At 58.1% G+C, this 22,743-nt stretch overlaps 1 protein-coding gene across 2 annotated transcripts in view; it reads left to right on the forward strand.

Annotated features, from left to right (window-relative positions):
• The window catches only part of NACC2 (NACC family member 2), a 60,731-nt gene that overhangs the window by 32,649 nt on the left and 5,339 nt on the right, over positions 1-22,743 (forward strand). For both annotated transcript variants that reach the window (XM_081267293.1, XM_081267292.1), the window contains exons 3-5: positions 18,971-19,135; positions 21,320-21,425; positions 21,965-22,062. In XM_081267293.1, coding sequence (XP_081123419.1) covers positions 18,971-19,135; positions 21,320-21,425; positions 21,965-22,062 — 369 coding nt within the window. The remainder of the gene's footprint in view (positions 1-18,970; positions 19,136-21,319; positions 21,426-21,964; positions 22,063-22,743) is intronic.

The raw sequence follows: 22,743 nt of genomic DNA on the forward strand, positions 1-22,743 counted from the left end.
GAGTGCTCCCAGTGTCCCCGTAAGGTTTCCCTTCTCCCTGTCCTCAGCTTCCACTGTCAAGGGAGAGGTCGGTCAGGGTAACCTCGGGGATCTCTGGTCCAGTGCCCATTGTGTGCCTGAAATTCTGTGGAGGCCCACATCCCCCCCACTGAGAGCACGGGCAGCCCTGTGCAATGAACAGTCATGAGGGGACAGCCTGCCAGTTGCCTTGGGACCCCAGCCCAGCTGTGCATCTGGCCGCACCCGTGTCTGCCTTCTTCATCTCTCATGTCCCATACTGTCCTCCACCAGGCAGAGTCACACCCTTGATTTATCTAGTGTCCTCAAAGGACATTAGTTTTTTTTCAATTTATGTCATTAATGATGCCACTGGGAAGCTGGGGGGTACACCGGAGCCCCCATGCGTGATGCTTGCTGGCTGGGTCCCCACTTGCAGGTGCTGGCCAGGCCCCTCTCCTCTGCCCCCCCGCCAGCATCCCTCTCCACCCCCCTGGGAGGTTGCCATCACTAAGTGGGCAGGGCAACTTGCCTCTGGCCCTGTGGTCTACCTGCCACTCCAGCCTGTGGCCAGGGCACTTAGGAGCAAGGCGCAGAGGGGCCAGAGCCCACAGGCAGGGGGACGTGTCGCAGGGATGGAGTGTCTGTGCCCAGCACAGCTCCCTGGGCTGCTGGGAGCTCTCAGAGTACAGCACACATGGCTGCACACACACACGGTGTCCCCTTCTAGAGACGCAGTCTGCCTGCGCCCATCCCAACGTGAAGCCCCAGCGCCCAGGTAGAGCCTGGTCCTGGCCCACACAGCCACCCCACTCCTCACCCGCCCTTCCCTAGAGGGTGGGGCACAGGGCCAGGGTCACCTGAACTCTCCAGGGCTTCTAGCCAGGTAGGTGTCTGCATATCCCATGGCTAACCCAGGAGTGCTGGCTGCCCCCACCAGGCTGCGCGCCTGGGTCAGCTTGGGATGGTGGGGATGGAGGACTCCAACTGTCCCCAGTTGGGCCCACCTGGTCTCCCAGGCCAGTGTGATGGCCAGAAGGTCACGCTGCTGCCTTGCCCCTGCCTTGCCATTGAGAAGACAGACAGCATGCAGATCCCTGAGCAGCTACCGAGCGTGGCTGGGGCTGGTGTCACCCTGGCCCGTGAGGCTAGGAGCAGGGCAGGCCGGGCATGGGGAGGAGCCCACGGAGGGCACGCCCGACCACACCAGCCTGCCCTCCTTGTCCTGGCCTTAGCTAGAGTTGGGGCGGGCCGCCCAGCCTCTCTGCACCTCCTGGGTCCCACGGGGCCCTTGCAGCCTCCCCGTCTCTGCCCTTCAACAGGCCCACACATGGGCCAGCCATCCCGGGCGGCAGATGTTTAATTGTGGCTGGCAGCTGTCACTCTCTGATGTCGGAGGCAAGGGCCTGCCTTGGTACTTATGCCAGCCACACACGTCGGTGTCAGCCCCTTCCCAAGGGGGCTGCGGCTTGTCGGTCCCCCACCCTGGGCTGCTGCTTCCGGGGTTCCACACAGTCCCCTGCATACCATTCTGTGGGACAGCAAATTGGTATTCATGGCTGAGCCCAGTGTCCAGCCTCATGGGCCGGCCTGTGAGGGCTGCCTGAACCCAGGGCAAATTAGAACCACTCAGGGCCTGTATCAGCCCTGCACGAACCCTCAGCCACTGTCTAGGCTCTGGACACGCGTGGTGGTGCACCTGCCTGCCCAGTGTGACCTCACAGGGCCCCTGGCTCTGGAGGGAAGCAGCAGAGATTCCCGCTCCACCTGTCCCTTTTCAGTGAGACCTGTAGTCCCTTGGCATCTCCCTGTTCCAGGGAGCAGGGTGCTTTGGGTCCTGCATGGCTGGGGTGAGGCCAAGAACCGTTGGCACAGATGGGCAGCTTTTAAGTGCATCTTCCTTTTAAATGACCACCAAGTGGGCAGCTCTGGCCAGGCAGGGGAGGTGCCAGTCCCTGTGTGTCTGTCCTACCAAGCATAAAGTGGCTGTCCTATGGGTCCCTGGACACCCCAAGCACTGTCCTGTGGTCTTCACTGGGAGCCCCCACTGGTGGCCTCCCAGAATTGCCTTGTCCACCCTGTCCTTGGCTTCTTCTGGGGGAGGTCTAGGGCTGAGCATGTCCACGCAGCTTCCTGTCTACTCCCCAAGCCCCTGAGCACCCAGAGATTTCTACTTGAGCCAGTTTGGGTGAGCAATGATTCACCTGCGGCAGAACACCCACGCGAGTCTCCAGGGGCACCATCGCCACCTGAGAGAGCCTTCCTGTCCCCCGAGGCTCTCCATCCTCCGCAGCCATTTCCCCTTCGCTGTCCGGTGGCCAAAGGTGTTCATCCTGTGCCTGGGCAAGCCTGGCTGTCAGAGCTTCGGGGTGGGGCGGGGCGGGCCTGCGCAAGGAGCAGGGCCTTCGCCAGCGTCCAGCGCCAGGCCTGCGAGGCTGTGTCCTCCTCCCTTTGCGCTTTGGGTCTTTCCTTACTGAGGCATTACGTGCAGGTGCAAGGTCTAGTGTTCAGTTCGAGTGCCCTCACGGTCACCACACAGGGCAGTTGGACCCCCCAGTGCTTCCCTGCGGTCCTCCCACTCCGCCGTGTCCCAGGTTTGCCACCTGCTTTCTGTCACTGTCACTTGCCTTCCTAGAATCTGCCTGAGTGGGACCACCCAGCACGGAGACTCCATCTGCTCTCCTGGCCGTGTTTGGGATCCCATGTGGCGGACGTACCTGTTTCCTGCTTTGTCGCAGCTGCGTGTTCTTCCATGGTGTGGTGGGGCCACCAGGGCAGACTGCATGTCCCCAGGCAGGTCTGTGTGGACCCATGTCTGCTTCTGTGGAACAGCTGGCTCAGGTACTGGGTGTGTCGGCTTCTGTCTGCCACGTGGTCCTCCCAGGAGACTGGAGAGCTCAGATGCTCGTACTCTGGCCAGCGCGGGTGCCACCTGTTAACCAGCTCAGCCTTTTCCACCCCAGGGGGTGGTCGGCAGGACCCCCTCGTTGCTCCACTCGCACCCCTGCAGTGGGTCCTGCCGTGGGACTTTTCTCCTGTTAGGTGTTCACTCTGTGACATCCACTGGGGCCTGGGACTCCGCGTTTTTGCTTTTCTTAAGTGTCTTAAGAGTTCCTTTGTCAATGTATATTGCAAATATTTTTCCTTGTCTGACCTGACTTTTTATCATCTTATTGGTTTGTTTCAAAGACCAGAAGAAGTTGGATGAAGACCAGTTGCTTTGTTTTATTTTCTGGTCAGTGTTTTTTGCAGCCTGTTGAAGAGGCCTTCGTCGGCCCGGGGTGTGGAGTTCTTGCGTGCTCTGCTCTGCTCTGTGGTCTATCTCCATAGGAGCCACCAGACGTGCAGACGGGTCTGTTCTTCCCAGGCGGCATTCAGCTGCCTGCGTTGCCTGCTGCATGGCTCCTCCTGCTGTGGTTTTTTGGAAATGTCTGCGGACGCTCAGTTGGTGTGGGTTCAACCTAGAGTGTGGGGGCCGCGGCAGCGCCTGTCACTGCGGTCTGCTGTGCTTCCTTCCATTTCTCCACTTGTCATTTGAGTGGCAGCTTTATGGAGGTGGAACCCACAGTCCCCACCAGTCCCCTCCAGAGCACTCGGAGTCACAAAGCCTTCATTGCACTCCGTCTCCCCCAAAGAAGCCTGTGGTGGCCACCCCCACTCACCCTCTCTGCCCTCAGCCAGGCAGTCACTAGTCACTGTCTCCATCGATGGCCCATCTGGGCGGATCAAAGTTGTCACCTGGAGTAAGGGACTTCTGCCCCTGGCTTCTGCGCTGGACCTCCAGGTCACAGGTGCTGGAGAACAGGTGATTCTGTATCTCTTTCCTGCTGGATGGATGTGCTGCCTTCCATCTGCCAGTTCCTTACTCATGGGCGACTCGTGTTCCTGCTGCCTGACCACCGGGGTCCGTGTGCTGCGAGCTGGCACGTCCAGGTCTCTGCAGACAGACTGGGACCCTGGGTCAGGCTGTGCAGCCGGAGCGGGATTGCTGGGGCTATGTGGGTCTCTTTCTCAGATTCTGCTTAAGTTGGTGCTTTTGTGAATCAGGTTGTTAATTGTCTCACTTCTAGGTGTCCATGGGGATGACCTGGACTCTGCGTGGACTTTGCGCCCTGTCCAGGGTTCTCAGGGCGGGGAGGCCTCGGGTCCCCTGCGGGCTCCCTGGAGCTGTGCATCTGTGCCGTTACTGCTCCGTCTACAGCGTGGCCGTCTCCATGGGGACCCCCACTCCAGGTTGGGTGGGAGCAGGGAGTGCAGGGGTCGCACTGTGGCCTCGGTCTCGGGAGCGGGATAGCCTGTTGCTCCTCCTTGGTGCGGGGGCTGCCGGGGTCTGGCATGGTGCTGTTCACCAGCCTATGGGCGCCCCCCTCCTCGAGGCGACGGTGGGTCTGCACTGAGGCTGGCGTGCAGTTGTCCCAGGAGCATCCGCGTGTCCCCCAGCCCCCAGCCCTGCGTCCCTGCAGCAGGCCTGCTTTCATGGGTGCTGATCTTCTCTGCAGGAGGTGTGCCAGCGTGTTCCTGGGCTCCTCATCTGCAGCTTCTCAGCGTCTTCGTCTGGTCTGGGCCCCAGGTGATGCCAGCCCTCGAGTCCTTGTGTTTGCTTTGGGAGAATTTTGCAAGTGTGATGTTGCTTCTTCCTGGTGTTTGAGAGAAGCAGTTCACAGGGAAGGCATTTGGCCTGGAGTGTGTGACCTGTGGGGAAGTTCTAAATTTCCCATTTATTTCAGCCACCAGTGTCACTGCTGACTGCAGTTCACCTAGTCCCCACGTCCCACTAGACAGAGCTGTTCAGATTCCCTCTTCTGACTTGTTCCAGCTGCGGTCATCTGGTCTCCCACGGGATCTGTTCATCTGGGCAGTTTACTTCCGTATCTGTCCAGCTGGTCCACTTGCTGTCTCACTGTCTTCCTTTCCCCCTCCTGCCCCCCTTCCTTCTGAGGTTGAACCTGGCTGCACACACTTCGCAGGCACTTAGAGCCGTGCCCCGGCCTCAGCTTTCTTGGGTTTAGTGTCTGCTTGTTGTTGGCTCTTCCAAGGCTTCTGCTTCTCACTTGCCTGCATCCTGAGTCCACCTCTTGTAGACAGCAGGGGCTGGACGCTGGCCATCGCCTTGTATCTGGAGTCCATACGCCCGGGTGCAGATGTGATTCCCATGCCTCAGGTCCAGCCTGCCGTCTGGCTCTTTACTTGCTGTTGCTGTCTTCTCCCGTCTCTGGCACTGTCCTCCACCGCCCTTCACTGGGTACCTTATGGCATTTTTTAAAACTCCACGGTTGACTTATTAGTTATTCCTGCAGTTTGGGATTGCTCTAGAGTCGACATTTGCATCTTGGTCTTATCTTAACCCCTCTTGTTGGACTTGACTCCTAAAGCAGTGTCTTCTTTTGCCTCCTCTGGTCCTTTGTACCCTGGTGTCCCATTTTACTTCTTCATGTTCAGGAAGCCTTATAAGGTCATCGTTTCTAGCTGCTATCTTTTTTCCTACCTTTTGTCATTGTAAGAACTTATATGCCGTCAGACTGAGTTCTCTGAGTTAAAACAAGTGCAAGGAGCTGGTGACCGCCCTGGCTATGACACGACAGTCCCTCCACTCCCAACTGGCCCCGCCCCACAGTCACCATGTCTTCTTCCTACTCTTGGCAGCAACAGCTCTGTCTTGGTCCCGTAGATGGAGTCACACGCAGCCTGTGCCTTTAGAACTGAGTCTTGGCATCTGAGAGCCGTTCATGCGTGTGCTTTAGGGTTTCATTCTTTTCGTGGCTGGGCTTGTCCTGTGCCGTGGGTGGGGCCTCGGCATATGTGTCCACTGCTGTTAGAGGGCTACAGGCTCCTGACGGGGTGACCTAAGCTGCCGTGAACGTCCGCGAGCCGGTTTTCAAACGCACTTTCATTTTCTTTTCTGGAGGGTAAGTGAAGCGGGTGGTGGTGGGCTGGCCTTGGGGGTGTGTAGCAAGTGTGCATCCGCATCCCAGGAGCCGCCAGCTGTTTTTCAGAGTGGTCGTCCATTCACGATCCCACCGTGGGGGGGATCCAGGCCCTGCACTCGGGGTTCCCTTTCTTTAAGCCGTTGTAGGGGGTCTGTTCTACTCCACGGCGGTGCAACCTGCATCTCTCTAGCGCTCACCACGTTGAGTGTCTTTCACATGTGTCTCTGCCCGTCCTTGACTTGGGGTCTCACGTCTAGGTCTGTGGCCCATTTGGACCACGTCAAGAAGGGTTGCTCTGTGGGAAAGCCCCTCCGAACACGCACACAGGTGCCTGCGGCTCCTCTGCCCCCGTGGAGCCTGTGCTGGTGGGCCGTCTCGCTGTGTGGTCTCCTTCCCCTGCAATTGCCCTGTTTTTCTCATGTCCTGTGTTTCACCAGTGATGGGTTCTGAAGAGCTTGAAAATGTCTTTATAGCACTTTTTTTTTTAAACAAAGCTTTTTGTCAATGTGGCGCTGAGGATCAAACCCAGTGCCTCCCACATGCTTGGCAAGTGCTCTGCCACCGAGCCACAGCCCGCCCTTACAGCACCTCTCTTAAAAATCTGCCTGATGGGCATCAAGGTCACATGTGGACACCCGTTTCTGAAGGGTGCTGTGGCTGGATGTGGATCGTGGGTTGGCCATCACTCTGTTGTGTGCTGTAGACGCCTCTGGCTTGTCCCGGGTTTCTGACCTGAGAGGTTGTCCTGGGGCACTGCCTCCGGGCTCCAGGTAGACCTGTGCCAGTCTCTCCACCGTCCGTCCACTCTCAGGCATTCTCCTCTGGGCCGGGACGCGGGTGCTGGCCTGTGTTTCTTGTGTTCTTGGGAGAAGCTGTTCTGGAGCCCCACCTCGTCCCCGTGTCACGTTCTCGTTCTGCCCCCTCAAGCTCCTGTTCTGCTGTCCTTGCTGCTCGGTCCTGTTGGAAGAGCCAGCGTGATGCCCTGTCTGCTGTGCCACCACTTGGTCTCCCTGTGGTGTCCCGAGTGGTGTCCCCGCCCCAGGATCACTCCTCTGTGGTCTTCAGTCTGTTAGTGTTTAGCTCGATGCTAGAGCTGGAGCACGTGAGGTGGCCGAGTGTCTGTGGTTTCTTGTCTCGAGCTCCACAGTGGCACTGAACCGAAGCTCGGGTGTGTGGGGTGCCACACGCCATCGAGGGTTTACTGGCCGTTTGGATGCTCTCCTTTGTGAAGCTCCTGTGTAAATGCTTTGCCCCAATTTTGCAAAGTAACTTTTCTGTCCTTTTCCCCCAAATGTATGTGCCATGTGTTCTCCTCGGTGTCCTGTGCCAGGCACACCTGCTGCGGGCGTTGTCTCCATGGCGACTTTTCATTTTATTACTATAACTGTATCACTATTGCTGCTGCTGCTGTTGTTGTTATTATTATTATTTGGGTGCTAGGGATGGAACGAAGGGCCCTGTGCCTGCTAAGTGTGTGCTCTGCCACTGAGCTATGCCCCCGGCCCCTCGTAATAGAACTCTGATGTAAAGTTTATTAAATTTTTGAATTTATAGCAGCTTTTACATCCTATTTAATGAAACTTTTTCTCACCTTGAGATCAATATGTAATCTCCATTTGTAAGAAAAAAGTTGTTCAAATTCATTTTAAACTTGAAAAAAAATTTCAAGAACAGTTTAGAGATGTGCTGTGGACACCCTTCCCTGGGGTCTCCGGAGGGTGAGCACCCCATCTCACTGCCCTCTGCCCATCTCCTAATGCAGAGCCTCTTCTAACCTGACAGCCTGTTACGCGGGCACAGCCCAGCCTTGGCTCAGGTGCAAGCTCCGGTCCACTCGTGCAGCCCCCAGTGCTGTCCTGGGCAGCAGCACCTCTCCACACGGGGTCCGGCGTGGCCTGGGTTGGGTCGGGGTGGTCATTGCCGCCCCTTCTCCAGGCTGATCCCTCGGCTGGGTCTTTCCTGACACTTTCTTCTAGAGCCCTGTCTAGTTACTTGGAAAGACCACCCCTCCTTTGGGCGCTCGGCTCTCGTCCCAGGAAGGTGTTGGGTGCTGCACGGCTGCCGGTCCACAGATTTGCACGTCCCTGGGGGACCGCCACACAGCTTGGGTCAATATGGTGGTGTCACCTTGGGATTTGGTGGGGTAGCCTCTGCTTCCCCCTTGGCATCAGGGGCTGGTCGCTGCCCTATGCGTCAGTCACCTCCTCGGTCCTGGCATTGGGGTCCTCCCTGAGTCCATTCTGAGGCTGTGAGGAAGGTGACTTCCAGCCCCACACGGCTGTGCCGGTTGGTCGCAGTCTTTTGTAGCACAGAGCTTCCCACCGCTAGCGCCTGCTGATTTATTTTATTCCTTCATCTGTTGTGATGATTTATTTACCATCAGTGTAGATTTTTTTTAAGCGTTTTCTTACTGCCTTGCTCAGCAAAATCTCCCTGGCTCCTTTTACACTTTCCCTTCCCATCCCTAGAATCGGTTCCTTCCCTTTCAGTGGGGAGTGTATTTATTCATCTACTCGTTCATTTCTGCAGTGCTGGGGCCTCCTGTACTCCCGGCAAGTGCTCTACCACCAAGCCATACCCAGCCTAGTGGCTTTTAAAACCCAGGACCTGGGGCTGGGGTGCAGCTCAGTGCTAAACACCCGCCTGGTGCGTGTGAGGTTCTGGGATCAATCCCCAGCACCACAGAACAAACCAAGCCCTGGGTGCTGGGCTCGTGCATTGCTGTGGAGGTGTCTGTTTTTATATTCTTTTAGAATTGGAGCTTGAGGTCTACGTATTTAAAAATCGTGAGGGCCGGGGATGCAGCTTCATGGTAGAGCACTTGCCTGGCATGTCAGAGGCCGTGGGTTCCACCGCAGCACATACACACACAGATCACGAGTTCACATCTGGATGGTGGTGCTCACCTGCAGCTCCAGCGCCTTGGGAGGCTGTGGCAGGAGAATAGCTCCATCCCAGGAGTTCAAGACCAGCCTGGGCAACATACTGAGACCCCACCTCAAAACCAAACACTCAGAAGCATGAGTTTAAGCTGCAGTGTCCAAAGCCGGCCAGCTCCCTCCACGTGTGTGCTGTCCTCCACGTGTGTGCTGTCCTCCGATGGTCGGGTTTGGGCTCTCCTGCATTTGCCTGGAACCCACGGGAGTGGTGCCACACAGGGCTCCAGCCCCCTTCTACCCTTGTCACCATCTGTCACCTGCCCGTTGTCACAGGAAGGGCATCTTCTGCCTGGCAGGACAGCGCCCCTTGGTGGTGTTCCAGATATCTGTGCTGGGAGCTTGCCCTGACCCCAGTCCTGCCCCTGGCGCCCCCTGTGAGGCCCAGGCGTCCCTGTCTTGTGGCTCTCGGGGTCTTGCCCTGCCATACTTTGCACTGTCATGTGCTCTGTGGAATCCTGCCACACTGGCCAGCTGGATTGGGGGTTGTGTCCACTCTGCAGGTCAGTCCAGGGCAATCTGACATCTTCACAGAATTGGGTCCTCCAGGCCCTGGATGTGGTGTATCCCTCCGTTTACTCTTTTTCAAGTTTTGGGAGGATATGTGCTAGTTCTCTGCACATCCTTTCTAAGATTTATTCTTAGAAATTCATTTTTTGGTTCTAATTACATGATATTTAAGTTTCCCTTTTAAATAATGTTTCTAAAATACAGAAAAAGAATCACTTCACACATGTGGTCACCTTGCCAAATGTACTTGTTTGCTCTAATCTTTCGCCTGCAGATGCCTTTGGATTTTCTGTCTATGTAACCACCCGTGGACTCACAAGGACAGCTTTAATCCCAACCTTAACCTTTGCTCTGCTTTCTTGCCTCATGGACTGGCGGGACTTCTTGTACACCCTGGTCTCCTTTCCACATTCAGGAAAAGCTTTTGATACTTTCTTTCTTGCCGCCCTGGGATGGACGCAGGCCCTGGGCTAGGAGTGCTGGGCGCCGAGCACAGTCCTGGCTGCGGGATGTTAGGTCTGGGTGGGATGTCCCTTCAGGGCCTTGAGGTGATACATTCTATCACATTACGGGAGGTCATTCTCTTGCTAGGTTAGGAGGCTCCCCCGACAAGTAAGTTGAAATTCCACTCAAGTTTTTTCCCTAAACGCAGTCAGGCACTGCTCACATAGGGGTACGTGTGGGACCATCAGGGTGCGTCTGCACACAGTGAAGGTGCCTTCTTGGGACCACCTGGATGGGGCTGTCTTCGTGTGGGCGGATTTCCTCCTGTACTGTTAATGTGCTTAGTTACATTGGTTGGTTTTTCAAATATTGGAGCAACTTTGTATTCCTTTAGTAAATGCAACCCAGTTTTGATAGTGTCCTTCTGTACTCCTGCCCCCGAGTTGATCTGTTAGAAGAGGGCCTTGGGCAGAAGCCACCAGTGGAGTGCCAGGTATCCAGGGGTTGCTAACTCAAGGGAAGTCACCTCTCCTTGGCCAGACCTGAGCCCCCAGCCCCAGAGGTGTTGCTGAGGATGGTCCTGGCCTGAGTGTTGGGAAACCAGGTTTGTACACGCTCCCCCTACCCCCCGCCAAGTAGGCCCTGGCTCTACGTGACAGCCCCCCACTGCAGGCCGGGCCTGCTTTCCCACCGTTGCCCTCTCATTTCCTTGAGGGACGTGTCTTGTTTTGATATCATGGTTATCTGCCCTCATAAGGCAAATTGATCTCCATGCCTGGGTCTCCCGGGTAGCTGGGATTGCAGGTGTGGTCACTGTACCTGGCTGCTTCCCTTTATTAATGATCTGGAAGAGTCTGTGGAATGCTGTCTGGATTTTGTGCAGGGAGACAATTATTTAGATTGTTTCTTCACTTGTGCTGGGACAGGCTCAGAATTTCCATTTCTTTGTGTGTTGGTTTTGGCAAGTTGTGTCTTCCAGACGTTCGTTGGCTTCGGCTCATGCTTCCTCCATTAGGAGGCAGTTGTTCTGCGATGCACTGTCTCACAGGAATGGGCCCTGATCTGTCCTGGGGCCTGCGCCGCCCTCCAGCCCGCGGCCGCGCCTCTGTGCTCCATCCCAGGAGCCTCCCGGCCGCGGGCCTCTCCTGCACCCTCACCTCTCCGGCCTCGCCCCTTCCGTCTGGAGACTTTCCTTCCCCGGGTTCCCGGGGCCCAGGTGCATGCCGCGAGGCTGCCCGCGCCCCTTTTCTCCAGGCCTCTCTCTCCTGTGCCTTGGCCTCCTGGTTTTTCTTCTTCCGTCTGGATATTTTGTGTTGAATTATTTTCCAGTTCACAAATCTCCCCATCTGCTCTGTTTAATTTCTCTCTTCACCATTCTTTTGAACTCGTAATTTCAGTTACTGTATTTTTGTTTAATTCTGGGCTCTGGTCTCTCTTATGGATTCTAGTTTCCTGTGAGAGTCTCCATCTTGTTACCTACGGTTCCTGCTCATATTCAGAGCAGTTGTTTTAAAGTCGGCGTCTGTTAATTGTCTTATCTAATGTCTTTTTTGCAAATTGGTTTTGTATCATTTGGTCTGTATCTAGTGTCTCTTTGTAGATTGCCCCCCCTGCCCCCCTAATTTGGTACTGTTTCCTGGCATTCCTGACATTGCTTTACTGATTACCAGGCTCAGTTTAGAAGGGGTTAGCAGGATGCTCCCGGGGAGCCTGGGAACTGCCCCTGGAGGGGCTGCAGCCTGAGGGACCTCCCCCACGGATCAAGGCCACCTGCAGTCTATTCAGCCCCCCAGCCCCGTCCCAGACCTGTTCTGGGTCTCCAGCTGGGAGCCTGGTGCTCCCTGGCAGGTCCTCCTCGGTACAGGAGACACTAAGTCCTGGACTTGGTTCCTGGTGTCCAGGTGGCTGCTTCCTCGGCATTGTCCTGCACACGCGTGTGCCACTTAGGTTCTGCAGCTGCCCTGGGGGAAGCCGTGGACTGGCACCAGAATGCCCATCCAGGTCCCTGGGCACCTGCTTCCAGCCCTAGCTCCCTCTCCTGAGGGTCTCAGCCCCTCAATCCTGGCCACCTGGGGGCCCTTTTTAAAAGAGGCTCTCACCATTGTCCAATAAGGGGTTAGTCTAAAACTGGCCACTCCAGCCCACCCCACCAGGAGTCTCTGGGGTGTTTTACAGGCAGCTGTATCTGGTCTTGCGTAGCTGGTGCCAGCGGGTCTGAGGACAGTACACAGGTCTCCCTGGGAGCACCTGGTCACAGCGCTGCCTGTCTCCTGGAGGCGTTCACAGCACGCCATGCCCCGGTCTTGTCCATACCCCATGTGTGTGTGCCCAGTCCAGTGCCTGGCTATCTGCTGAGAGTCCTGGTGTCATCCCGGGCACCCAGAACCCTGCTTGTGCCTCCACACTGACCAGTGCCCCTGGTCAGACTATCCCCTGGCTGGACAAGGAGGCTGTGAAGGTAGTTCAAGGATGTCATTGGACAGGTATAGAAATTTGTGGGGAGAGCCAGAGAAGGCATGCAGCTGGACGGGCAATGAGAAGGATTTCCAGGATGGCCGCCTGAGGGTCCAGAGACCATAGGGACCATGGGGAGCCTCCAGGTTGGATTGGGCACCTGGGAGTAGGCGGCAGAGATGCACCTGGGCTAAAGCAGCCATGGCTGCTGGGCTTGGAGACCCCGCTCCTGGGAGGGTGTTGGCCGGGCTGTGAGCATCAGGCTGCAGGGACATGTCAGCTGGCCTGGGTCAGTCACGGGAGCCCCAGGTGCCAAGAATAGAGCTGGAGGGCCGAGCTGGCGTGGGGTGTGTGGAGGATGGGCCCTTGCCTTCGCCGCAGCTGTTCTCACTCCGGTGTGTGGCCGGTGGCTGCAGGGCCTGTGTGCCTGCTGTCCTGCTCCAGGGCACGCAGAGCAGGATGTGTGACAGCTCTGTCTCTGCCCGTCCTTCCTCCCCTGGCTCTTGTGCCTGGCCTGTGCTCGTCTGCACCCGACGTGCCCATCTCGGCCTTCGTGTTCTACACCTGTGAATGGAGGCACCAGCGGGGGTTCTGGGTGCCCAGGATGACACCAGGACTCTCAGCAACAGCCAGGCCCAGGACTGGATGCCAGTGATTGTGGAGGGCGTGGTTATGCTGGTGGCATTTCTGTCCCCTGGCACATAGAAGAGGGGCGTCTTACAAGCAGTGGCACCTCTGCTCCACTGGGTGCAGCCTGATGCCCCTTTCTGGAGCAAGGCAGGGCTCTAGGAGCCTGTGCATGAGGAAGTACCACTTTAGAAACTACTGGTACTACCAAGGCCTGCACATATTAAGTGCTTACTGGATGCCTCTGTACAACAGAAAATGCCAGGTCCTGGGACAGACTGACCTGGCCAGCTGGGACCCTGTGCCAGGAGAAAGACTTCCCAGAGCAGAGCCCACTGGACCATGAGGCTCAGGGGCTGTGCGCAGATGGTGGGGCACAGTCCTGTGTGGCACACAGGGACACAGAGGGGCTCCCCTTATCTCAGCATGGGGCTCTCCTGGAGAGTCCCCACGCCCCCCTTCTGGTCACAGCCAGCGTTCTGAGGCCTCTCCCCAGGGATGGCCCCTGCCCCACCCCGCCCTGTGTGTCCCTGTACCCCTGTTCCTAGGACCCAGGCACCACTGGATGCCGGTCAGGGGTGTGGCCTTTGCACATCACCAGAGTCTGGCTCACGCCAGGCTGGCAGCTGCCCAGGTGGGCTATGGGTGCTCGATTGTGCACCACGTGTGTGTTTGTGTGAGTCGAGGCCACTGTGGCCCAGAGCTGGGAGGCCACCCAGGTGACCTGGCATTCCCCGATCCCCCCAGGCTGCTCCTAGAGGGCCGTGCACATACCACCCCAAGCCCTGGCAGCCACTGGTCTGCACTCTGAGCCTGGAGTCTGTCTTGGATCACGCCACACGGTGATGAGTACGTGGTAGTTTGAGCCTGGCACCCTCTGCCCAGCGGGAAGAATCTCGCACTCATCGAGTTGTGTACCCACCGTCTGTTCTTCTTCACTGCTGACCACAGCCCCTTTTGGGGGTGGCCATGCCATGCCCATTTGCTAAGGCCTTTCTGCAGGGCCAGCTCCCGCCCCGCTCGGCCTTCTCTGCAGCAGTTTCCGCCTCTCACTCCTCCTGGGTGAACCTGAGGCGCAGTTGTGGGTCAGCTGCGGGGTCATATGTGGAGTGTTTGTGACTTTACAGAACCGGCCAGGCCTCCTGCAGAGCGGCTCAGCCGTCCCACGTTCTTACCAGCCGTGCAGGGCTGTGCCTGTGCCCGTTCCTCCCCGGCCCTTGGTGATGCTGATGTACTTGGTCCAGCCGTTCTGGCGGCCGGGGGTGGCTGCTCGCGGGGGTCAACTTGTATTCCCGCCTGGCCGACAACACGCAGCATCTTTTCAGTGCCGAGCTCCATCTGTGACTCTGTCTCTCTCATGAATCTGGGCTGTTTTCTTCTGTTCCGTGTTGAGAGCTCTTTACAGTTTTGGATGCAGGTCCTCATCAGATGTGGGCTCTGCTGACATTCTCCCCCAGCCTGTGGTTATCTTGTCTTACCTTCTTTTGCAGAATGGAGGTGTTCCACTTTGGTGGGGTCCACGGTATCAGTTACTTCTGTTATCCCAAGAGTGTTTCTTCTGAAAGGTTCTTGTTTGGTGTTGGGTGTGAGATTCACTTTTGTGCCTCCTGTGCTGGTGCGAGGTCCAGTGGAGGGCAGCTTTGGTTTGGTTTGCACATGGCTGGCCAGTTGCTCAGCACCGATTGTTGAGGGGTCTGTCTCTACCACAACTGAGTGACTTGTGCCCCTGGGTGGAAACGCAGCTAAGCACCCCATGGAGTCTACTTGAGGGCCTCTGTTCTGTGCCGTGGAGCCGCGTGTCTGTCCTTGCACCAGCACCGCGTGGCCTTGATTACTATCGCTGCACAGGGAGTCTTAAAACCAGAGTGTGAGTCAGCGCTTTCCCATCAATTTGGGTTTATGTTGTCTATTTCTCTATAATTAAGAACTAGGGCTTCATTTTCCTATTCTGCATCTTCAGGGATGGTATATACTCTGTGGGGCCAGGCTTGCTTCCTCCTCCCTCCCCTGCCCCAGGGTTCTCAGGACCTTTACCAGGGTGGCCAGCACTGATGGCAGCTAGGACAGCGGCTAGGATTTCTTGGTGGGGGCTCCTGGGATGGGGGCTGCCTGTGCTGCCTGTCGTTGGGTCCCCAAGGATGTCTCATGCATGGGAGGCTGGAACTGGACCAGTCTGGGGCCTCCTTCTGGGCAGAGTCCATGCATTGGCCTGGTGCGCTGGACTGCAGAGGGCCTGTGGGGGGCCAGGGCTCCCGTCCACCTGCACCCCTCATTCTTCCATTCGTCCTTTTTTCTGGTGCTGGAGATTGAACCTGGAGCCTCACGTGGGCTAAGCACATGCTCTACCACAGAGCAACACCCAGGCCCCTCTTTTCCTCCTTTTTAAAGTGTTTCTGTTGTGCTAAGATGCGCAGACTGTCAGGCGGACTGTGACAGTCGTCTTACGTGCACTGCGGCACCGAGCACGTCCTCAGGGCTGTGCAGCCATCGCCCCTCAGTCCCCATTGTACAGACCCCCACCCTGCCCCCACACCCACCTGTCTCCAGGAGTCAGGTGACTCTGGGACCCACACAGGTGCAGTCCCATAGGCTTTGTCCTTGGGTGTCAGCTGATGTCCCTCAGCTCCAGGTCCCCAGGGTTCCTTTCCTTCACCATATGTTGGGTCCCTGTGGTGCCAGTCACTCAGGCTGGGAGTTGTGGGGCCTTGGAGGCTCGACAGGGCCCCTTGATCCTGAGTCAGGAGCCCAGAGGAGCCCCCATGTGTTGGTGCAGCCACATACCCAGAGGGAGGGCTCTCCCACCCTCCCGGCTGGCGCCCTGTCTGCCTAGCTGAGCTGCTGTTCCAGGTCTCTCCCTTGTGACCGCTGTGTGGAGGGCACTTGATCGCCTCTCTGTACACACAGCTGGTGGCCCCCTCCTTGCAGTGCAGTCCTGGAGACCACAGTTTGGTCCACAGGCCCTTGATGGTGAAGGCAGCAGCTCCTCTTGGGGACCCCACTAGTCCTGGGGGCCTCCTGGTACCTGAGACACAGGTGCAGAGACCTGGTGTGACCTGTAGGGTCCCTGCCCTGCTCACGGCCCACCCAGGTCCTCCTGTGGGGTTGCAGGGACCAGCTGCCCAGCTCTCCTCTGAACACATCTCCAGTGCTCCTTTAACACCCTGCGAGCAGTTCAGCTCTCCACGCTCCAGGTGGTGACTGCAGCCCCTCAGGTTGGTGATCGGAGGCCTGGGGAAGGGGTGGGGTGCAGAAGAAGTTCAGACACCTTTGCAGATGAGCTGCAACTCAGTTCAGGGTATTTTTAGCCACGGCAGCATCCGACACTCGGCAAAGCAGAAATAGAAGCGGTTTTTCGGGTGTTCTGGTGCTGACAGGCTCTGGCTCTTGGGGAGCTGGGCTGGGGCTGGGGAGGGGCATGCGAGCTGAGCACAAACAACTTCTGCTGTTGAGAAAAACATCTCGAGGCAGGGGAGTTGTGGATGGGAGCGCTCTATGTAAATGCCACCGCGCAGCTTGGCCGGCTCCTCTGCATGTGTAATCACTGCGGGCTGAGGGGGGCGGGGGGCGGGTAATTATGTTTTAAAATATCACCCAGATTGTTTTCTGTATTCCCTGAGCCCCCAGGGGGTTCCAGGCTGTAAGGATTTTCCGATGCTCCACTGGGTGGAAAGTGCCATCTGACCCTGCTGACCCTCCAGCGGCAGGAGGGACTCTGGGTCTACCCCTGCAGCCGGCCACCTTCCTGGCTTCTGTGCTTACTTGGAGTGTCTTTTACCTTTGGGAGATCTCCCCTTCTCCCTGGAATTCAGCCACAGTTAGACTTAAGGTCTCAGCATGCTCATTCTGAGCTTGGGTGGTAGCCACTCCAGAGGGGTCTGAAGCCATGCAGGAACAGGTGGAGGCCCCGGGGACCTGGGAGTAGCATTGGGTGATTCTAGACCCTGGACGTAGACGCTAAGCTGCAAGTGGTCTGGACACCCCACCCACTCCCGCCAGACCCTCGGGACTAGAGCCCATCCCGCAGTCTCCCGCAGCTGCTCCCTGTGGTTTTGGGGTGGATGGTGTCACCCTGTTACCCAGGTGTTGGCCCTCAGAGACTGGGTAGCCCTGACTCCTCCCCCTCAGAAGCTTGATGGGACGGTGACTTACAGCTAATTCCTACTGGGGTCCCCTGCTACTCACCCTCGTCGAGCCCTCCACAGCTGCCCCTGCTGAGGTGTTGTCCTGGGGCCCCTTAAGGCGGGTTGTGGTACGGGGATGGGTGCTGGCTGTGCTGGAGTGACCTGCTCTGATTGTCCGGAGCAGCCTCAGGGCGGGTCCAAGTCTGAGCCACCTGCCTTCGCCCCCAGGACTCTCGAGTCTCAGGGCCAGTGGGTTCTGGGTGTTAAGTACCAGATCCTACAAGCCCCTCCTCCACGGGGGCTTCCGGCTCCACTGAGGGTGACAAGGGAACTGCCACCCTTACTGAGCAAGGACTGTCTCAGTGGCAGGGCCTTTGCCTACCCCCGGACCTCCATGGGTCTGGGAGGGATGGGCCTGGGCCTTCACCTGGGGCCTTGCTGCCCAGCCAGGCGTGAGGAGCCTGCCCAGAACAGGACCTCTGACCAGGGTCAGGTGGCTCTCTCAGGACCACCTTGTGTGCTGGGGACATCGGGATGAGTGAGGTGGCGTCCTGTATGAGCAGGTTGCTGTGTGTGTGGCCTGCCAGGTCTCTGAGTCAGGAACACAAGCCTGGTGGCCATGGTGGCCTGTGGGAACACAGGCTGGTTCTACTGGGGCCCTGCTGACCTGCTACTGGCCCTGGGGGTCAGGGCAGGGGCCGTGGCAAGGCTCCATGGGACGAGGGGCAGCAGGGACATTCAGGGGTGTGTTGGCAGCACTGGGCAGGATTTTGGGGTGGGTGAGGCTGCATCCTTGGCTTTCAGCACTCGGAGTACCCAGCAAACGGTAGGTAGATGCAGGGTCTTGGTCCAGCCCACTGTGAACCCTGGAGAGGACCCTGCATCCCAGTTGTGGTGTCCTGCTGGAGAACCTGGCAGGCCAAACTGGTCAGGAGGCCTGGGGAGGGCCTGGACACCTGTGCTCAGGACAGAGCTGATGCTTTTGGCTGGCATCCTGCTTTCTGGGGATGGTGTAGGCACATTCAAGGGGCCCTGGGTACCTGGGAGCAGCATTGGGTGATTCCAGACCCTGAAGGAGGTGGGGATGGAGAGGTGTTCAGAATGGAGTAACCTTCTCGGTTTGCCCATGAAGTCCCAAATGTCCTCCTCTGGGCAGTGCAGTGGGCGCACACTGCAGAGCTGCAGGCCCTAGGTGGCCCCGGGGCCCTGGCTGCCCATCCCGGCAGTGGTCCTGTCAGGAACGTTCCCAGGCAGCAGGAGACTGGAGTTGCCCGCGGTGACACTGCATCTGCCTGACCAGCCCCTTATGCTGACGTGATTTGAGAGGCCATGTCCTCCTCACGTTTGCCAAGTCCCCTGGTCCCCTCACCCATGAAACAGGGCTGCTTGTGCCCCGCTGCCTCTTCCAGGGAGCTGGTTGGGGAGATCCTGGGTCTGCCGCTGCTTGGCACCTGGTTGCAGCTCTGGCCTCTCCCTCCACCAGCGCTCCTCAGGCGGAGCTGGGCACTCCCCCTGGCTCAGAGGCGTAGGCCCTGCTGCTGCCCCATCTCTAGCCATGGTGCCTCTGGAGAAGCTGTCCTGCCTCCTGCTTCCGGCTCAGGCTCCTCTCTGGCCTCCTGCTTAGCATAAGCCCTCATTCCCACCTGGCCTGCAGCCCCTGCAGGGGGACACCCCTTGAGAGCTGCCTCCAGCCCTCAGTGTCCTGGTCCTGGTGGGTGTCCCTCACTGACTCCCTCTGCTCATTCGCTCAGGCTTCCTGCAGGGCAGGGCTGAGCCAGCAGAACCTGCTGCAATCAGCAGGCCTGGAGGACGGCTGGAGTGGGTCTGGCTTGGCACAGGCTGGCACAGAGCAGGTCCAATCCCAGAATCAGGGGACATGGTGGGTGGGTGCAGGGCAGCCTAGCCTAGCCTGGCCAGCAGACACCCACCTGAGCAGGTGATTTCTGTGCTGCAGTGCAAGAGAAGCCAGAGCCGGTGCCACTGGAGAGCCGCTCCTGCGTCCTCATCCGCCGTGACCTTGTGGCGCTGCCCGCCAGCCTCATCAGCCAGATTGGGTACCGCTGCCACCCCAAGCTGTACTCAGAGGGCGACCCTGGGGAGAAGCTGGAGCTGGTGGCAGGTGAGGATGCTCCACCCTGTCTATTGTATGCAAATGTCCTCTCTCCCTTTATTTTTTTCAGAACTATGAACAATGTACTCATCACCAATCAGTCAAAGGAAAAAAAAAAAAGAACATCTTAAATTTCCTCTAATTTCCTTTTAGAAGAATGTGTCATTAAGAGGAGTTATTCAATTGAATTAATTTAGCATTTTAATTGAATCCCCTGGGCTGGCCGCCTTGCTGATTGGCAGGGCTGCATTCGTGGTGTTAATGTAGGTCACAGATTGAACCAAGTCCCAGAGTTACCACTGTCCTTCTCATGTGAGTGCCCACTGCCAGCCTGAGAGGGTGGTGACCAGAGGTTCCGGGTGGCAGCTCTCAGTGCAGGCTGGAATTCTGCAGGAACAGGGAACACAGTGGGGTTGAAAGCCCATGTGGGCTGCAGGCCTCGCCAGAGCCTGGACTTTCCAGTGCTGGGATTCCTCTGGCCTCCCAGCCCCTTGTAGGATTTTAGGGCTACTCAGCAAAGGGATATAAAGTCATGGCACTGTCAGTACCTCGGGCCCTTCAGCCATTTTCTGGTCATTTCTTTTCTTGGTTTGCCCATGAAGTCCCAAATGCAGGCTGGATGGGGTCCCGAGGGTGCCCTCCCCCAGCCCCAGCACCAAGCTGTCCCCCTCCCCCACGGCCTGGTCTGCCTCTGTCTGGCTCCCAGTCACCACCTGTGCTCCGGGTTCTGCCCAGTGGTCCCTTGTCTGGGAAGTGAAGCCTGAGGCAGGCCTCACCACTGGGCTGCAGGGGGGCAGCTCACAGGGACTCCTGGTCTTACCAGAGCCCTACTTCCTGGCTAGTGTGTGGTGGGCAAGAGCTGCTCTGGGGGCTGGGGCACACCACTCCCTGCCCTGCTGTCTCTAATAGCCACAGCTGCTCCAGGGAGAGTGGGTGTCAGGCCGGATGGATCATGAGCACTGGACAGGGTCCCAGGAGGCTTCTGGCCGTGTGTGGTCCCAGGAAGGGGTGCCTTCCGCCCTCCACCCTCCACCCTCCGGGCAGCCTCTGTTTAAGGTGTGGGGTGCTGGGGCCGGAGAGATGCTCAGGATGGAGTAACCTCCGAGTTGGGCCGGCCCAGGTTCTGACAGGAGGGTCTGTGGCAGGATTGGGGGAGAATTCAGGGCTCCTGGGTATTGGGCATGTGGACTTCAGGGAGTGGAGCCGTCACAGTTGTTGAGACTGCTGTCCCCAGAACAGATCCCTGAGGAGCTGGGAGGGTTCCTCCAACTGTGCCGGCACCTTTTCCAGGGCCAGAGTTGGTGCTGAGGGCACCTAGCGAGGTTCCCCAGGTGAAAGCAGGTTCCTCCTGGGCCAGAACTGGACGGCCTTGGCTCCTTCCCCTGGGGCACTCAGTCTGGTCCTCAGTGCCCCATTGCAGATCAGATAGTGGAGACCCAAATAAGAGGACACTGACAGAGCCACGGGACCAGCAAGGGCTCGTGTGCCCTTCAGTGTTTTCACCCTGCTTTTCCTGCACACCGTGGGGTGAACAAGTGATTTGGGTAAGCTTCCCTCGCCATGGCAGTGTCCAGTGTCCACATAGCCTCCCCACTGGTCAGGCAGGGTCAGTTCTCTGGAGGTCCTTTGCTCACCAGGCCTTAGGGAGCTCCTGGGGTGTTACAGCATGGGCCTCCCTGGTCACTCTTCTGCCCTGGCTGGATTCTCCTTGATGCACCTGGGGGACATTAGCTGGCCCAGGTGAAGTGCTGTCTATCTCCCCATCTGCTGCCTGGGAAGGGACAGGGCAGAAAGCACACACAGGGACAGAGCCAGCCCCTCAGAGCACATACCCAGGGAGGTGGTCAGGGCTGTGGTGGCTGCGTCCTGCCTTCAGGGCCTCAGCCCACCAGGGAGAGCTGGGAGCTAGGGTGTGTCATCAGGTGGTGTGGACACCGTGACTTTCTCAAGACCTGCTGGGTCCCAGTTGTACCTGGTGGCAGGTGGCCTCCATGGAGCAGATCTTAGGGACCAGTGGGTGGGAGCTGAGATGGCTCCTAGCAAAGCAGAAGTCCTGGGGTCCTGGGGTCCTGGGGCTCTGGGGCCCTGGGGCCCTGGGGCCCTGCTCACCTCTTCTGGCTCTTGAAGGTCATGAGCCTTGGGTTTTGGATCATAAGGCCATGGGTCTAACATGTTGATGTCTGCTGACCACAGGCTCCGGGGTCTATATCACACGTGGCCAGCTCATGAACTGCCACCTCTGTGCAGGGGTGAAGCACAAGGTCTTGCTACGGAGACTCCTGGCCACCTTCTTTGACAGGTAAGTGGGAGGCACCGGGGAGAGCTTCGGAAGGTTCTAGAGTCTCCTGTGGCTGTGATCTGTCTGGTTGTCGTGGGTTTCAGCAGTGGAGGTTCTGTGCATTCCTGACTTCTCAACAGAGCCTGTTAGTGCCAGGACAGGGGAGGCTCCAGGAGGGTGACCAGTCGCCTTGGACCAGGGCTTGGTCTAGGGAGGGGCCAGTGTTTCCCAGATGACTTGTGCCCCCCCCAATGAAGTGGAAAGCACTGTACCCATGACACTAGGGGCCAGGAGAGCTCCTGCCCCCGTGCCTAGGCAGCTTGCTCAGGTGACCCCGGGGTCCCTGCAGACGAGGTCAGGACCAGCGCATCAGCTTCCTGGCCCAGCTGATCAGTCACTCACTGAGCCCTGGGGTCTTTGCTTTCCCTCTCCCTTAGAGGGAGGCTGGGCCTGCACTCCACATGGACCCGACTCCTGTGACAGCACCCCAGTCCCAGGGGGCTGCTCCTCGAGTCCCCTCTGGCCCGGCCGTAACCCGTCCCCTCCCCACCCTTCTGCAGGAACACTCTGGCCAACAGCTGCGGCACAGGTATCCGCTCGTCCACCAGTGACCCAAGCCGCAAGCCACTGGACAGCCGGGTCCTGAATGCTGTGAAGTGTGAGTGGACCCTGGGGTTTCTGGGAGGGTCTCTTGGGAGCTTGGAAGCTCCCTTGGGTTCAGATCCCAGCCCCAGAAGGCTGGGTGGGCAGCGGGTCCTCCACCGCACCCGGCTCTCCCTGAGCGCACCCGGGAGAGAAGGAAAAGAGCAGCACCAGAGCCGGCCCGAGGTGTGAGCGTCCTTGGGAGGTTTCCAAGCATGATGAATTCAGCTGCGGAACTATTTTAATATGTGAAATAGATCTAATTTTCCTTTTTGAACAAAACCCCTTATTTACATGTTGAGGTTATTTTGAGCCTTTGCCATCTGTTCGGCCGGCTTCTGCCTCCCGCTCCTGGGTGGCGGGGCGGAGTCCTTCTCTGTGGCAGACACCACCCAGCTCCGTGCCCCAGATGGGGAAGGAGCCGCTGCACCAGTGCAGGCAGACTGGCCCAGGGCACAGCCTTCCACAGCCAGTGGCCCAGGAAACATCTCACTTTCTCCAAAAAAATCCCTCTGAGGCTAATTCTGTTTAGCAGAAGGCCCTGTGTAGCAGGAGCCTTGGCAGCCAGTGGTTATAGTCCCAAAGCACAGGGTGACAGCCGGGCCCCAGGAATTTGTGGGGTCGGGGTGTGTCTGATGCTCCCAGCAGAGCTTGTCAGAAGGACCTGCCCTGAGCTTGCTGCTGTTTGGGGGACCTG

This window comes from Spermophilus citellus (genome assembly GCF_964194105.1).
Source record: "Spermophilus citellus genome assembly, chromosome: 2".
Classification (NCBI taxonomy): Eukaryota; Metazoa; Chordata; class Mammalia; order Rodentia; family Sciuridae; genus Spermophilus; species Spermophilus citellus.